The sequence below is a fragment of the Struthio camelus genome, chromosome 16 (genome assembly GCF_040807025.1).
Source record: "Struthio camelus isolate bStrCam1 chromosome 16, bStrCam1.hap1, whole genome shotgun sequence".
In the NCBI taxonomy this organism is placed as follows: Eukaryota; Metazoa; Chordata; class Aves; order Struthioniformes; family Struthionidae; genus Struthio; species Struthio camelus.
Window position 1 is genome coordinate 17,279,625 of NC_090957.1, and position 16,794 is coordinate 17,296,418.

At 39.3% G+C, this 16,794-nt stretch overlaps 1 protein-coding gene across 4 annotated transcripts in view; it reads left to right on the forward strand.

The window, feature by feature from the left end:
- Positions 1-16,794, forward strand: part of GOSR1 (golgi SNAP receptor complex member 1) — a 35,262-nt gene that overhangs the window by 358 nt on the left and 18,110 nt on the right. Inside the window, exons 2-7 of one of the 4 annotated variants that reach the window (XM_068909753.1) lie at positions 266-380; positions 2,304-2,391; positions 2,615-2,722; positions 4,876-4,967; positions 5,367-5,441; positions 6,304-9,302. In XM_068909753.1, coding sequence (XP_068765854.1) covers positions 266-380; positions 2,304-2,391; positions 2,615-2,722; positions 4,876-4,967; positions 5,367-5,441; positions 6,304-6,445 — 620 coding nt within the window. In that variant the 3' untranslated portion in view covers positions 6,446-9,302. Of the gene's footprint in view, positions 1-265; positions 381-2,303; positions 2,392-2,614; positions 2,723-4,875; positions 4,968-5,366; positions 5,442-6,303; positions 9,303-16,794 lie in introns of those variants that run through there. The other 3 variants (XM_068909754.1, XM_068909751.1, XM_068909752.1) reach the window with 3 other exon arrangements.

Here is a 16,794-nt window from a genome sequence, read left to right on the forward strand (position 1 = left end):
GCGGTGCCCGGTCGCGCCGGGGAGGCGGCGGCGGCGGGGGGCCTGGCGGCGGGGGGCCGGCGGGCCCTTCCCGGCCGTGCGGGCCGCGGCCGGCGGGTGTTCAGCGGTGTCCCTTGAGGGTCCCCCATTTCGTGCCTCCCCCCTCCCCCGGCCCCCCTTCCCGGGGCTCCCCTCCCGCCCCGGGGGCTGCGCGCGGGGGGCGCCGCCGGGCCCGGTGCCAGCGCGGCCCCCTGACCCCTTGCCCGCTCTCGGCTGCTTTGTTCAGACCTCAGGAAGCAGGCGAGGCAGCTGGAGAACGAGCTGGACCTCAAGCTGGTCTCCTTCAGCAAGCTGTGCACCAGCTACAGCGGCGCCCGAGACGGAAGGCGCGACAGGTATAGGTACTAACCCGTTTCTTTATGTTTCAACGCTGCTTTGAGTGCTCGGTTCCTGCTACAGTTTGCTTCATATTTATCTCGCCGCCGCCAGCCACGGCCTTTATGCTTAGCTTCTTAAGAAGCTCATTTCAGTGTTTATTAGTTACATGATGTTGGTATTGGTCTAGATGTGCTATTCCGTGGAACTGGCGTGTGAGTGAAGATGTACAGTCTGCAGTGTTGCATTTATGTTGCTAGGGGAAGCTGTATTTAAACTTTGGTTTGCAGTTGTGGGAACAGCGTACGAATGGGTGGCAGGGCTCTGCGTGCACAGTACAGCTGGCTGCCTCAGCTTATTTTCTAGTTTTTCATACATTAATGCAGCAGAGGTTTTTAGGAACTTCAGTAAATGCTGCGTGCTCCAGGAATTTAGCTTTATGCCTTTCCTGGGTGGAAAGGTATGATATTTGTAATCCCCATTTTAACGACAAGGGGCAGAGAGCTGCTGTAACTGGTCCAAGGAAGTAACCAGCCAAGCAAGGAGTAGAAGTGGGCAGTTCTGTTCTCCCTGTGGGAGGGGTAGCTGTTAGTTCCTGGTTTTCTTCTAAGATAAGTAGTGAGAGCTACATCTATATATGTGTGTGTATGCATATATATGTAAAAATTCTATTTGTTGTAGACAAATTGATGTTTGACTGGAGGATTAGTGTAATAAAACATCTCAGGTCTTTCTACAGTTCCACAGCACTAATAATCAACCTCTCTGCCCTATATGTGCAGCCTTTTAAAAAAGAGAAAAAAAAAAAAAAGCTCTTTGAGTAGTGATTATGAGTCCTAGTATTGTGTATCAGTAATGAGTATGGCTGCTGTGTGCATGTCTTTGTTGATTTTTGGTTTTAATCCTGTTTTTTGCTTCCTAGCCTTAATCCTGCAAGGTATACCTTGATCGATACAAACCTGCATATGCTTTAACCTCGTGTTCTTCTTGTCTTTTTGAGTAAACATTACTTTCATTAGTGAACTTGGTCCTGTTCCTTTGAATCATCAGAGCATTTCTTGTTTTCAATGAGTGGATACCTTAATGGATTTGGTATAAAGCTACTAGAGGGTGGAATCATTTCTTGAGTCTTTCCCTGAATTTCTGGTTCTGTAAGCCTGAGAAAGAGCCTCAAGATTGTCATACTGCTCTTGAATTAGAGTCCAAGACTCTGTCTCATGTTTCTGTCTCTTTGCTGTGTGTTACTCATTGTATAATCTGATTGTTTTACTTTTGCTTTCCTGTGCAAAACTTCTTCCTTCTTTTTCTTACTCTAATTATGAGAGACTATCAAAGCAGAGAGTAGTCTTTGAAAGATGTTAGCTATCATACTTCTGCAGGTTGGCATACTACGTGGGTGTGCTTCTGTTGCATGAATGTGATTTCTCATGGTTTTTAATTTATTTTTAAAAGCATAGGGAAGGTGGACTATATGAAACAGAAATTGTGATAAATTGTACAGTTTTGCTCTATGGAACATTGTCTGCATAAAATGTCAGTGGGATGTTCTAGCACTGTGTTAATAACGTATAATTATATAACTGTTTTAACATACTAATACTGCAGTGTTTCTTCCTGCTTTTAAAAAAAAAAAAAAGTCAAGCTGAAAACTTGGAGAGAGACGGACGTTGGTGCTAGACAAGTACTGGTGTGTGTTGGTGCTAGACAAATCTAACATCAGGCATATCCTCCAAGGGGAGGTTATGTTTTCCCTAAGTGACATATGCCTTTAACTCTTATCTGGACTAACAACACAGAATAAGAGGGAAATGTCATTATCTGAACTTAATTTATCCCTCTAGGAAACTTAGGGAATGAAGTCTGCTAGCATCTAACACTAGTGTTTCCATATTTCTTGCATTCATGAAAAGATGTACTTTTCAGTAAATACTCTTCCTCTTTTCCCTTAGCTCTGACACGACTCCTCTCTTAAATGGATCGAGCCAGGACAGAATGTTTGAGACTATGGCTGTGGAGATTGAACAACTTCTGGGAAAGGTAAAGCAAGTTACTGTGTTTTTACTTCAGCCTCTAGTAGATGTTGCAGTACCTGTGACAAAAACGTTGGGGTGATGCTACTGTGGGTGGTGCGTTTCTGGAGGCATCTATGCCTCTTTGGAGCTAACTCCTTCAACTTACCTATCTTATAACTTTAGAAGTTACTTTACAGCAACTTATAACAATTTACAAGAATAATTTATTTCATATTTTCCTACTCCAGCTTACTGGAATAAATGATAAAATGGCAGAATATACAAATAGTGCTGGAGTCCCATCCCTGAATGCTGCACTGATGCATACGTTACAGCGTCACAGAGATATATTACAGGTAACAAACATATGCTCCTTGTTTTTATTCTGTTGCTTTATTGCAATAATTATTGGTAGTGCTGATATTACAGCATACTTGTTCGTTTTATGTATCTGTGGGCATACTGTGTACATAGTCACACACGCATATATACATACACGTACACACATTTGCACACACACATGCATATATATGTGTGTGTGTGTGTGTATACACACATGTCGATTGGCCAGGAGGTGTCTCAGGGATGCTCTGTCACTGAAAAACGCATGCTGTATTGATAATGACTAAAGTGCAACAAGTAGAGAGTCTGATTAATTGAAGAATCTTCTTTTTTTATGTGCTATGAGTGCAGGATCTGAAAACGTTCTTAAAATTAAATATTTATCTTACTTGGAGAAGTTTTTTTCTGACTACTCTGTCAGTATGACTGTTGATTCGTTTATCTGTGAGAAAGTATCATCTTCTGCAAAGCTTCCCCCTTCCCCCTTTTTTTGAATTAAATTATATTCTGCTCTCTTTAGTATCTTGTTACTTAAAATTAATTGCCACTAGAGATCTCTGATAAAGGAAAAGCTGCTATAAGGAGGCTGCCTGAAAAAAAGCAATTGAAAGTCCTGACTGTGGAAGTGACTCTCATTTGGAAGTTTCTAATGAGTGTACAGCTGGGCTGTTCCCAGGTCCTGTGTGATAGGCGCGCTACACTGTGCAAGTTTCTGCTTTAGCTGCTGCCTGGTTTTTATGTGAGAGTATTTGGAATGTTTTGCAGTCTGTGCTAATGGACAGAACTTGCTTCCAAAGCACATCACCTGGATTGTTCTGCACGAACTCGGCTCTGGCTTCAAGTTCCTTTCCAAAGAGTCTTCCATTGAATTGTGTGTCTTATATTGTAATATTTAATGTCTCTCTTTCACCTGAGTAGAAAAGTTAAAACTAGATGAAAAATAGCTAACAATTTGAGCAGGAGCCTATCTGGTACTGGTGTGCCTATAAAGACAAGAGCATCTTGTGTAGTCTTAGCCTTTATAAAGTCTTGTATCTGAATGTTTTGCTAAAAGATTTAAATACTACCACCCTCAACTCGCTTTTCTACTCTTCAGGCACCCCAATCAATGAACTCTGAGTTGAAAAAATAGCATTTTTTATGTCATCTCATCAAATTGTTTAAAAATTCATACCGTTTGAGTTGTAGGAAGCCACCACTTAAAGGGCGGTGTCTAGCTAGGAAAGGACACTGTAACAGGCCATCATGTCAATGCCTTTTATACAGCAAAAGGGGGAAAGCGCTAAAATGAATTACCCTTGTTGTTTGTGGTCTGTCACATAGCAATAATAGAGGGAACATAACATTTAAAATAGGAAAACATGATTGTAAAACCATCTAAAATGATAAAGGGACTTGAAGGAAATGTGATAGCTAAAGCTACTAGTTAGTGTTTTAAATAAGCTATGTTTCAAACTGATTACATTTGCATAGAAGTAATGTTAAAAACATAAGGTTTATTGGGCTAGCTATATGGAGTTTGATATTTCTTTGGTGTGTGTACAATGTGCAGTATAAAAGGTGTAACCTTTTGTAAAAGACATAGCGTTTATATGAAAAATGGTGCTAAATATTTACAACGGTTTTGGTGTTGTACCGAACACCAGTTGCCAGTTAGATTGTCTTTCAAGAAGTATTAGCTGCCTGAAAAGTTTTAAATGTAAAATTGCAACTTGAAAATCTGTAAATAAATAAATAAATAAATAATTCTTTTACTCTTCAGAATTTTTTTTTTCATCCAGTATAACTTAACAAAATAAACGCAAGGACAGCCTCACCACATCGAGTAAGTTTTACTAGTACTTCAGGTTCAACCACTAATGGGAAATTCCAAAACAAAATGATCTTCCCTCAGAAAGTTGAAGATAAATGAGAAAGAGAGAAGGAATTATAGTGAATCTTCCACTATGGCCTTAGCTGTAGCTAACAAAAGTTAGCAAATACTGAAAGAGCAGTGAGATTTAAATATACTTTGTATTACCTTCCCAGCATTTTCAATATTAATTTAATAAGCTGTCTTTGTACTTTTTATTGAAGGATGGCAAATATTTTAAAAGATGGTCAGATCTTACTTGAGTATATTCTTTTGTTAAATTGATCTAATTTTGTAGCAATTGTTTTATTACAGGATTATACTCACGAATTCCACAAAACCAAAGCAAACTTTTTGGCAATAAGAGAAAGGGAGAATCTGTTGGGATCAGTACGAAAAGATATTGAGTAAGTTGTATTGTGTATCGTAAATTGTACTGTGTGTTGTAGCAACAGCATGGGACTTTCCTCAGAGGGAGAAGATGCAACCCTCCTGTAGGAGGAGAGTAATTGGTATAGCTGATTCATCTGTCTCTTAACAATGCAAGAAAAGTCATTTGAATTCATGACTCCTAGTAAAGGTATAATACGATTCTGTTTTCTTTTATTTTACTATGATAAGGCACTCATGTTTTTAAAGTAAAGCTATTAAGCTATGTCAAATCAGTTTAAAAATATCTTAACATGACTGAGACTTTTCTACTTAGTCATTTAGGAGTAATAAAACATGATATGTATGTAGAGATATAAATACTGTCTACTGAAAAGCTTTTGGAAAAAAATTTTTCAAATTTTGTTACATTTTAGATCGTATAAAAGTGGATCTGGTGTGAATAACAGAAGAACAGAGCTATTCCTGAAGGAACATGAACACCTTCGAAAGTAAGCGTTATTTCTTATTTCTGCTTAGCGCACACATTTAGTAGGTTGGGGTGCCAATTTATCTGAGAGGGATGAAGCATTCTTAATTTCAAGTATAGCTGAAAGCTTTGTCCTTTGGTAGATAATATCCATGATGAATGATTTACACTTTGTATTCTGTGAGAGTGCTGGTGCTCCTGCAGCTGGAAAAACGTTTGTGGCTCATGCTGTGAAATGCATATAGTAAGTAGCAGTCATGCTAGTTTTCAGCAATTTCCACTTTAGGACCTTGTCAGCACTAAGTGGCGTTTTTATGTCGTCTTCAGTGGTCTTTCACAAGTCACTTGTGAGTGAGACTTCATGCTTGGCTTCTTCTGATCTTAAGAAAGCATATGCCTTCCCAGTATAGCAACTGGGATAAGGATTAAAAAAAAAAACAGAAAGTCCCCATGGCTTAGCCGTTGTATTCTTTCTTCTTCTTTATTTATCAGTTAGGCAGAGAAGAACTTTTTTTTTTCCCCCTCTTGTCTCTACTGAAGGTGCATAAAAGGTATAGGAAAAGACTAAGACCTAAATTAACTGTGCATTTAAATATTTTCAGATTGGCTCTTAACTTATTAGCCAAGATAACAAGCAAAAGAGAAAACACCTTTTTTTACTCTTGCTGCAGAGGGCTTTAGAGTATGAGTAGCTGATTTGTGTGTTCCCCGCTCATCGGTTATTTTACTTCAGCTATTTTGCTTTGAAGAGCAAATATGGCTTTAGATCTATGGGAATTTGTTGGTATAATTGTGTGTTAGAGGAATTGGGAACAAGTCTGTCAGTTTGCTCTTTTGGCTGAACTCTAATCTGCGTGCATGGTCTATTTATTACCTGTATACAGTGACTACTTTTCTGTACAAGTTGGTGGCTATCTTCTGTTGGCAATAAGTAGGAAGCACTTGAGGAGGAAAAGCAGCGCGCTCCAATGGAACGTCGTTGGAAAGCTGCATGTCTTTTGGGCCTTCTATATGGCCAGGATGTAAAGTAGCATTGCTCTTCATGCCTCTGTATTCTTCTAAACCATAGTCATGTTAAACTCCAGTCTTACACAAGAGGGCAGGCTTTCATTTAAAAAAAAATTACTGGTGGCTGTCTCAAATGTGCTTTCTTAAAGATAACTTAAACTTCTAGCCAGAACTGCCCAAAAAGCTTTTATGGAAAATTAAAACCAAACTTTTAGATTGTCCCTTACCGCGCCTTAGTCCTCAATTTTCTTTACTATCTTTATAACTTAGAAACTAATTGAATTAATTGAAGAGCTTGAATTATGGCTTCTGATTATCCAAGTCTAATAATAAACACAACCTAACAGGAAATGTAAAGTTTCCGGGGAAAAAATAGACTTAATGTTTGAGAGGAGAATGTTAACTGAAATACTGTATGTTGAAGAATGAATGTCTGTTAATCTGAGTAAATTCTTTCTAAATTTTATGATTTTTCTTTCTTGATGAGCAATAATTTTGTTTATGTTTGGCGTTTTGTTAAAGAAAGATACAAATGAATTATTTCTGGCGTTACTGTACAATACACTTCTAAAACTCGCTTTTCTCTGAATGCACTGTTTTGAAAAGTTAAAACAATGAAGAGAGGAAACCTTCAAACGTTTTGTAAACATCATCTGGCAGATGTCTTCAGAAATTGAGTGTAGCACTCTTTGAGGTATTGATTACTTTGATCTCTTTAAACAAACTAGACTCTCCAATATGTTTATAGAATAAAGATGCAGTTTTAGAAACAGGTAAAACATCTTCTTAAGTGATCACTTGAAAATGTCAAGATTTAAAAAAAAAAGTAACATTAAGAAAAACAAAACGAAAAATTAATGTGAGTTGGGAATCTTTAAGAAATAGGGCCAAAACTAAACATGGAATAGCGCTGCAAAGTGGTGATAACTTTTAAGTGTGTGAAGAAATCTAGTGTAGAAGCAGAAGAAAACCTTGGCAAGAAATCAGAGGCTTGCAAGATGTTCGAAACTTTTGAATTGAGGATCTGTAAGCTCAAAACCAGATACTGGCAGGGGAAACTATTAAAGAGTTTCAACATGCTTGTGTTCAGAAAAAGCAGTTAATGAGCTATTACTGCCAAAAAGCTGTAAAAGCTAGCAAAAGGTCCCAAAAAATCAACAGGGGCTGGCATATTATATCCAACTTGCTCCTAGGACAAGCTGAGAAGCCTTGTATGAATTTTGAGAGGTTGAATATTTGCAGTGCAGTAAGTCATGATGTCATGATGCTGGATTACTTGGTAGTCCTAGGTGATGTATATAAATTGGTCACAAAGGTGCAATAGTAAGAATTCAGGTTCGTTTTTAGGGAAACCTATGAAAAGAGCTTGAAAAACGGAGGCGGAAACATAAACGTTGCAAGTGCTTTATATCCTGCCAAACAATGAAATTTGACAGTAATTCCATATTAGTATAGAGTATCGAAGCATTCACTTAGTTGTGACCCTGCTTAATTTATATATTAAGTACTTTAGCCTGTTACGTATTTATTTCATAATTTGCTAGTGGAGAGCTGGTATGGAGTATTAGGAATCCATAACATGGAAAAGACTGTTGAAACGAGGCAGAAACAGAATCATGACAGCGTCTCTCTGAAATGCAGTGAACCAAACCTTGGAGATTAGTAAGTGTTTCTCTCTAATCATGAACAGTTACCAGATGTAGGAGCTCTTACCCAGGGTGGGGTACCAGAGGTGTCTGTCAGCCTTTCTCTTTCTGCGCCGCCATGTGAGACGGGACAAAAGGAAACTCGATGCTTACTGTTGGCAGCGTTCTCCGTGAATGCTCTTCAAAAAGCGTGCTGGCAGTCTGAGGCGGTATGGTTAGTTTGCAGCAGTATCTGGCTTGGGAGTAAAAAGAGGAGAGCCAGAGCTGTGCTCTGGGAAGGTGTTTGGAGAGAAGCTGGATCTCTACTTTTTACCTAAATCTGCCTTTTTATTCTATCATGTTTTGAAAGTCACCTCCTCCGGAAAGACTTAACGGAAAATGAAGGAGCATTTATTTTACTTATTTTACATACGCATGTAACTGTAAAAAGGAGGGGAAATAAAAAAAATCTTTGAGTACAAAGAGCGTGACGGGTAAAAGGGCCCGACATATATTAAGCACCGAGGGAATTACAGCAGAAGAAGCAGTGTATAAAGCCTTAATATGCCTGTACTACATACAACTGCTAGCCATTAAGCAGTGGGGATGGTGCATCCATTTGGATTTGCTGCCCCTGGGTGGGGCTGGCTGCTGCGTCAGCGTTGCTGGCACAAGCGCGTTGTGCGCTTTCCCGCTGGCGTCTGCGCCCCGACCACGGTGCTGCTGGCAGCCGCCACGCAGCCCCCGGGCTGGGGGCACACGGGCTCTGCCCCCCTCGTTCGGGGAGGCTTCCTGGAGACGGCGCCTCAGGTTCTCCTTCGCTCTTCGACCAGACCCTGCACGGCTGGCTCTATTCTTTTCATAAATCAGCTGATTATCAGGAAGGCAAATTTGTCTAGAAATACTGTGGGCTTAAGATAGGAGACATAAAGTTTCTAATTCATTTTGCTACTTCATTTCTGTACAAATAAGTCAAGGGTAGGTAGTTTTATGTACTTCTGGAGAGAGAAAAGCTAACACCTAGGTCTTTATGTGATAAAGTTTTAGCACCTGCCAATTAAAATGAGGCTGGAAAACAGTAAATTAAGTGGCATACTGATGCTCTGTTAATATTTTTACCGAATACTTTAGATTTTTTTGGCATGTGGGTCGCTAAAAGAAATATCAAAGCTACTGCAGAAGTATTTTCAGCTGATTTTTGAATGTTTGTCTCCTTGGGTCTTTGCAATTCAATAAATGTCTCATCTTTCCTCTTTGTGTGCTTTTTGCCAGGGAAATAATCAAGTCATCCTTTTTCTTGCAATGTTGTTTTCCATCTAAAGGAAACAAAAATTTTAATGAATAGATCTAGCTTAGCAGTTTAAAAACTGTCCTGAAAAGTGCTGCCTAAGAGAAAGAGTCCTGTCAGCTCATTGTTTGCTTTGAGAAGTTCTGCAGTTATTGATGAATTGTATTCTAAGTCAGCAAAAAAGGAACTAATGTGTTCGATACACAGGCCCGCGCGATATTGCACGTTTATTGTGAGTGAAAATGTTTCCCCCTCATTAATACTTAAATTGCATGTGGACGATGTTAGTCATTTCAGGTGATACTGATGAATTTATGTGCAAGACTTCCAAGATTTATGTCGAAATTACGGGTTTTATTACCCACGTTGAATTCCTTGAAAATCTAAATGAAGCAGTTTGTGGTCATCGGCATTTGCTGTAGTACGTTTGTTCTGTCGTTCTGGGGCTGTTGTGTGACTGTCGTGATACTACACAGCCCTGGTTCACAAAATAAGGTATCTGTCCCTTCCAGGAGAAGCGCCCTGTGGTGAAGCAGGTGCCTGTGCTTGTGAGCACAGCTCATGAGCTGTGTTCTTGGATGACTGTGTGTTTCTGGCGAGTGCCGCTACGCAGGCTACCAGTCTATCCAGTACATAAGTCTTCAGCCTAGCTGATGGATCAGTATGTAGTTAGGTGAGGTACACCTCTCAAAACCTCCAGAATAGCTAAGGAGATGATGCACCCCTGTGTTTCTTATAACCTGTAGCTTTGGGAACAGGGAGGGTGGGGAGGCGAGAGGAGGTGGGTGAGAAACTTGAATCAAAACAGTAGGAGAGAGACTGAATTGGAGAGGAATGTGTTCTGCATGCGAAAGAAGAGAGGAATCAGAGAGGCGAGCAAAAGAAATGCAGGAATCTGCAGCAGTTACATGATGGTGGTATAAATTAGATGTACCTGATTCATGGAGATGTGTAGGATAAATTACTGTTTGTACGGCACTTCATATATGTAAAGCACTCTGAAGTGCTTAATGCCATTATTACTATTATTATTGCATTTCATTTTTCCGCAAAACAATTTCAAATTTCCTCTTGTTGTTTGGGCAGAAATGGCCGCGTTCAGTAGAGAATAATGACTGCGAAACTGTTTTCATTTGTAATACAGTCCAAATCTTAATAGAGGGAGTGTCTTGCTGACCATTTTTCCTCTAAATATTGATGATGTTAGCAAACGTTAACTCCAGTAATGGAGAAGTCGGCTTAATGAAATGCTGAGGCACCTTACAGAATTTTTGATTATAGGTGTGTTGTCCTTTTGGGGAAAAAGCTGCTATTTCCTACTTTCATTTAATTTAATTTAATTCATTTTTCTTTATTATCCCAGTTCTCTGCTCCTTGCTCCACCATGTGATTGCCATTCAGTGTGCTTTTGCTGCTCAGCTTCCTTTGCCAGCCTTTGGCCCTTTTGTGTTGGATTAAAACCCAATAGCTGCTGTTGCCTTCCCTTCTGTCCCTTCCCTCACCTCTGATTACTGGAGGGGACCCAGACGCCCGGGCGGTAACTTCTTCAGCTGACAGATAACATGCCACTGCCTCTCCTTCATTTTTGCTTAGAAAGAAAGAGGCTGTAGGGAAAACAGCAAATTCACCAATTCCTTTTTTTTCCCCTTTTTTTTTTCCTGCTCAAGGTGGTTGGGAAGCAGCAGGGAAGGAGGAGTGTGATGAGCCTCTTCCCTGGGTGCCCTGCTGGCTGCCTGCTCTGCAGCCTCAGAACTGCTGAGCTCCACTTTAGTTAGACCCAATAAGGGTTTTTTTGTTTTTTTTTAATTGCTAAACTTGCGTCTAAACTAAACTTACTTTTTTCTTCTTGTACAAGCAGAGTGTATTGTTCCTGTCACCCTGTTGTCTTAATTTTAATACAGATTTTAACTGAAAGAATACTTGATACTGAATAATTTGCTTTATAGCCGTTATGAAGAAAACAAACTAGATCTGCTATAAAAGGACAGTCCACGCTTTCGATGTCCTTAGTTTGGAGTGGTTGCCAAGAAGCGCCGAATATGGTGTAATTTGGCTACAGACAGGCTGTGCAATAGTAATAGAAGACTGCAGTACTTGGTCTGGTGACCTGAAAGATGCAATAGGAGAAGAGATTGAGGAATCTGGGTTAAAATGTTTCTCTGCTGACCATTTACTGCAAGAGGTCTAGCAACGTTGTCACAGTTTTCCCAATAGCAGTTAAACACCATTAACTTGTTTTCTTTGTTTCCTTGCATAAGGAAAACTGGGAACTGTTGCTTTCAGAGTGCATCCTGGTGCCGCAGTTAGCCGATATGAATGACTACAGGGGCTACCTTAGCTTGCTTAATGCCTTACCTAACTGATATCCGTAACTGATATTTTTGGATAGGGTTGTATGCTCTCTCTGAAGACAGGCAATGCAAATGAAAGCGTTTCCAAGGGAGGGATTTGAACAAAGAAGATTTTTTGTTATTGCAAAAGCTTACTTAAAGGTGCATACAATTTGTATTGTATTCCTGTTTCTAAATGTAATTCTGTTCTATCTTTCTCCTGCCTTCTCTTGCTACAGACTTTTCTTGATTGTAGTTATCCATCAGTGATTCCTTCCTTTAGCCTGGTTTCTTCGTGGGGCTGAATGAGCTTTATTTCCAGGCTTTCCGGCAGTACCTGTCTGTCTCTTGAAGATTCATGCCAGAATGACACAAGGACCTTTAAAAGTGGCTGGGTAGGCTTCCTCTGTAGCAGTCCCAGACTAACTACCAGACGTGGGCATATCACATGATATTTGCCCACAGAGCTAGACTGAGCAGAATTTGTCTGTTTTCTCGTTTTAATAGTAAATATTGCACAACGTGGGAGAGAGTTCATGTCTTCAGGAGAAAAGAAACTTTGTTGCTTATTATGGTAGTGCAATTATATAACTATATGGGCAAGTCGTTAAAGTAGCTTAATGAGAATTTGGGGAGGTTCAAAGCTTGCAGGTGGTGAAGAAAGATGCTCGCCTGGGCATCATTATTATTTATAAATAACTTAATAAAAGCACATGAACATCAGCCAAACGCAGCTAAGCATTTAAAAAAGGTTTTCTCTTTAAAAATAGCTTGTGCTTCATTAGAATAAAATCAACTAGTGCTTTTCCTCTCCGTGTGCAATATTTAGGACTCATAAAAAAAGAAAAAACAACCCAAAGATAACTCACAAGGTTTATTTGTATACTTTCCTAATAGCTTGATTGCTTTTAAAAAACTACTGTAATCAATAGATTTTCTGACATTGGTGACTGTTGTGATGTCTTTATAACTCAGTATATCTAAAATGAATTATATTTGATTTTAAAAAAATAGACACAAACACAAAACCCAGCTTTGGGACTTGGTTTATAGCCTCCATTATGGGCTTAAACGAGCTGTAAAGCTGAACTATAGGGGTGAAACAACGCAGACAAGCAAGCATTAGCCTTAAGAACCTCAAAACTCAATGTTTGCTTTTCATCTGTATAAAATAGGAAAATTTGCATAAGCTTCCATACACCAACAGGAAAAGAAAACTGTGAGAACTATCCTAGGTCTTTATGAATGCCTGCAGAAACTAGAGCGCAAACTCTTGGAACAGAGTTATGAGAGATTCCCTGAGTACATCACCAAACAGGTAAAGGTGGGAACGGTAGCTGGGATTAAGACACTGTTCCAGTTCTTAGTTCTGGGCCTTACCTTAGAAATGTGCCCTTGATGTGGGGAGAGGGAGAGATGTAAAACCACACTTCAAACTTGAGCTCTGTGTTTGCTACTGAAGCTAGTTGCATGTTTCAGAAATAAACAAGTCAGTGGTGCTTGTTTTATTTGCTCTTAGCTTCCCTTTAAACACTGATCCTTAAGTAGGACAGCTTCTCCCCCAGAGGTCTGTATTGAAATTAGGATTTTGACAAGTACTGAAAAACATTTTACATGGGCTGATTCTGATAAAGTACATGCATCTTTTGAACAGAATCAACAATTGCTGAGTTTTGTAGAACTTCTTTTGCATAGCTTTTTAAAAATTAGGAAGTAGGTTCACATTTCGGAGGAGCTACCGCTGGTATTTGTAGTCTTTACTTATCCTCAGTAGACGCTGTATGGTTTTCACACATTGTCACAATAATAATGCATATAGTATAAATAATTTTCCAGCTAGAGAACATGTTAATATCCACAGCTGCGAGTTGAAAAGCACTTTAAAATTAAGAGAAGTATCAGTCATTCAGATACTCACAGCATTACAGAAAGCTTTTTAAAGCAGAAATGTTTTCATGAAGCAGCCATCTTCAGGAAAAACTGGTGGCTTCCAAAGGGACATCTCTTTATGCCATTGTGATTACAGTATTCTGATCATCCTCCTTAGGAATGCTTTTGTTAGACGATTCAAAAAAAGATTGCTTTTGATACACCGAAACATTCCTGTAGCGTACACCTATTAGATTGACATTTAACAGAGCTAACTGTATTTTGAAGATTAGATTTCTCAAAGCAGAATCTGAGAATCCCCTCTTAGTCTAATGCGATATGTCATTTTTTGTGAGCATAACTGTATACTTGCTTGGTTCTCTAAGGCCAGAAGCGCTTGCTCGTTATCTGCTATTGGAACCTCCAGTATAAACCACTGTTGAATGTCGTATGATGGGTATGGAACTGTTAAAAAGTAGTTATTTCAATTTTTCTCAAATACGTAGCTCTGTAAAGTCACCATATTCCTATCTAAATAAATGTCATCCTTGAATTTACTTAATTTGAGCCTTTGTACCAATGCCTCTGAATTAGGTTCGTTCTCAGCTGCTGTGTGGAAGGCTACACAGATCTTAATCTGTTGCTTTTCCAGGGGTTTGGTATAAAACAATGACCCCTGTTTTCTGAGGATATTTTCTCTCAAATCTGTATTGATGAGCAGAAGTAGATCCAAATTCCCACTAAAACACACCTGTTTTAGCCTGAGAACATGATTTTGCTTAGAACCTTTTAAGCTCCTTAGTTGAGTTGTCAAGTGAAAGATGCAGAGTGCTTTCCTCTCACTTAAGAGACTTATTTGTATTGACTATCATCTCACCTTTGGAAGAATACTGTCTTTTTCAGTCGTGGATAAAAACACAAGCCTAAGCATGCAGTGAAATTGGGTTGGGAGAACACTGTTGGAGGTCTTTGTTAGTGAATTGTATCTTGAATTTGAGTTAAATGTAGTGTGCAGTTTACATTTTAAAACATCTTCAAGATATCGTTTAGTTAACTATGCGATTATAAGATCGCCTTTTGAAACATAACAGGCAGGTGGTTGTAATATTAAGTAATTTGACCAAATCCTAGTTGAAAGCCATATAGCTTTCTACAGCTGTCAAAGAAAACCCCAAACCCACAGTAGCTGAAATGCAGAATTTGGAAGGAGAGCATGTTTCCACCAATGTGTATTTTGGGGCTTTGTACTAAAATAAAATTGGGTCGTCAATCTCTGGGATAACTCGCGCTTCATTTGAGTATTAGCTTTGCTGGAAGTTGTATTTAATATCTTGAGTATCCTTCTAAATTTGTTTATATGACAGGAATCTTCTGCAAGACAAAGACAGCATTTTCTCAGTTATTTATGAATGTATGAGACTAGTGGAATGCTTTTTTCTAACTTTGCACACCAAGTCAAAAATGACTGAGCTAGGAAGTGGTACAACCTTTTTTGTTACAGTACAGCTATCAGGTGGCTTGTGTTTCTGGTAATTTGCACATTTGTTGTGTTCAGGTGCGTGCACAGCAGACCAGTAATGTCAGGTTATCTTGATAGAGCTCCTCTTCTGTCAACTAGTGTTGGATTTTTGAAGACTGTTCCTACATGTATGCACTTATAAACGTTGTTGGGGTTTTTTTTTCCTTTCTTGGTAAAAGGTATAATCTACATTATTTCTTTTAGTTTAAAACATACAATGAAAACATCACTCCTGCTGAATATTAGTTCTGCACACAGTATGTAAAATTTGAGGAAATGCCGATGTAGTCCATTAGTAGGTTACTGGAATTGTTCTGACAGTTGTGGTTACTGATAATGACTTACAGTAAAGCCTTCCCTTTTCAGTTCATTTAACATTGTTCCTATGGGTAATACGGAGCAATTATATGGGAGGGTCAATCTATCCAGGAACTTTCACAACCATGAATAGAGAGCCTCTAGAAACTTCATTATGTGGCTACTGGTGCCATCCCGTCATTGGCTTTATGCTGCTCTTGATAGGCAACCAGCTGCTGTACTTCATTAGATGATAGGAGCTGTTTTCATTTTAAGTTTGTAACTGTGGTCTATGGACAAACTGTGTACTGCAGATTATCAAGAAGCCTCTTATTTCCTTATAGATTCACTTGAAAGGAAGAAGTATTGCTATTATTCACTCTCACGGGACTCCAACATCAGGCATTCCTCCTGTAGTCTTTTTATGCGCCAAAGAGCTTTCTTGGCGAACACCTTTTTTTGCAGAAGCATTTATTTGACTCTCTTGCTAGCTCCCTAACAAGCCCATGCAGTTGAGAGGTGCAGAAAAGCATGCCTCTGTTGTACTTTGCGTATCAGAAGAAACATGCAAGACATGTGCACCGTCCGGAAAGAAATTCAACACCAAATGGTACTGGTTAAGTGCCTTTTATTCTAGATTTTAAAAATTGATTGTACTGATTAAAAGCGAGGTGATTTAGTGCTATTGTGCTATTTTTTTCTTTACTGATTTTTGCAGCTACCCCTCGTTCTTCTTGGAAGTGATTGCTGAGTGTCAGACTCCACAGTACAATGATCTGCAGAAATAAGCTCACTTGCATGTTTAGGGTTTCTAAGTGTGATGTGGTTAGCAATTTGTTCATTTGCAACAAATCTATACATAGGCTTAATTTCCAGGTTTATACTGTTTCTAATGTTTGATTGTTGCGCCCGTTGTTTTGTTTCATTTTGCCTACTGGAACACCAAGTGTGAGAACATTGCCTCTCCTTAGCTTCCAGACTTATGCTTTAATTAACGTAGGAAGGGAACCCGCAGAAGATAGCGGTTTCTATAGGTATCTGAACCTTTCTCTGTCTGCTCTCAGAATGGTTTCTGCAGGCAAGCTGTTCATCCCCCAAAATGCCCATTTCACCTGAAGTATTTGTTTGTGGTTGACTAGCTCTTTTCAGGTCTTTGCAACTCATGCTGGAAGCTTAAGATGTATACTTTGTAGTCAAATATATTCTTTTTCCTTCCTGTGCTGTTGCATGCAGTCCATTCACAGCGGGTGCTTCTGCTCTTTGCTTAAAACACAGGTGTGAATTTCCTGTTGTTTGCACAAGACTATTGTACCTTTTCTCTCTTTGGGTGTTAAATACCCTAGATGTATTTGTCTCACCATGCTTTCATGTTGGGTCTCCCTCGATGATTAGGCTTCTGCACCAATTTTTGTCTTCATGAGCAACTGTGGAAGACTGTC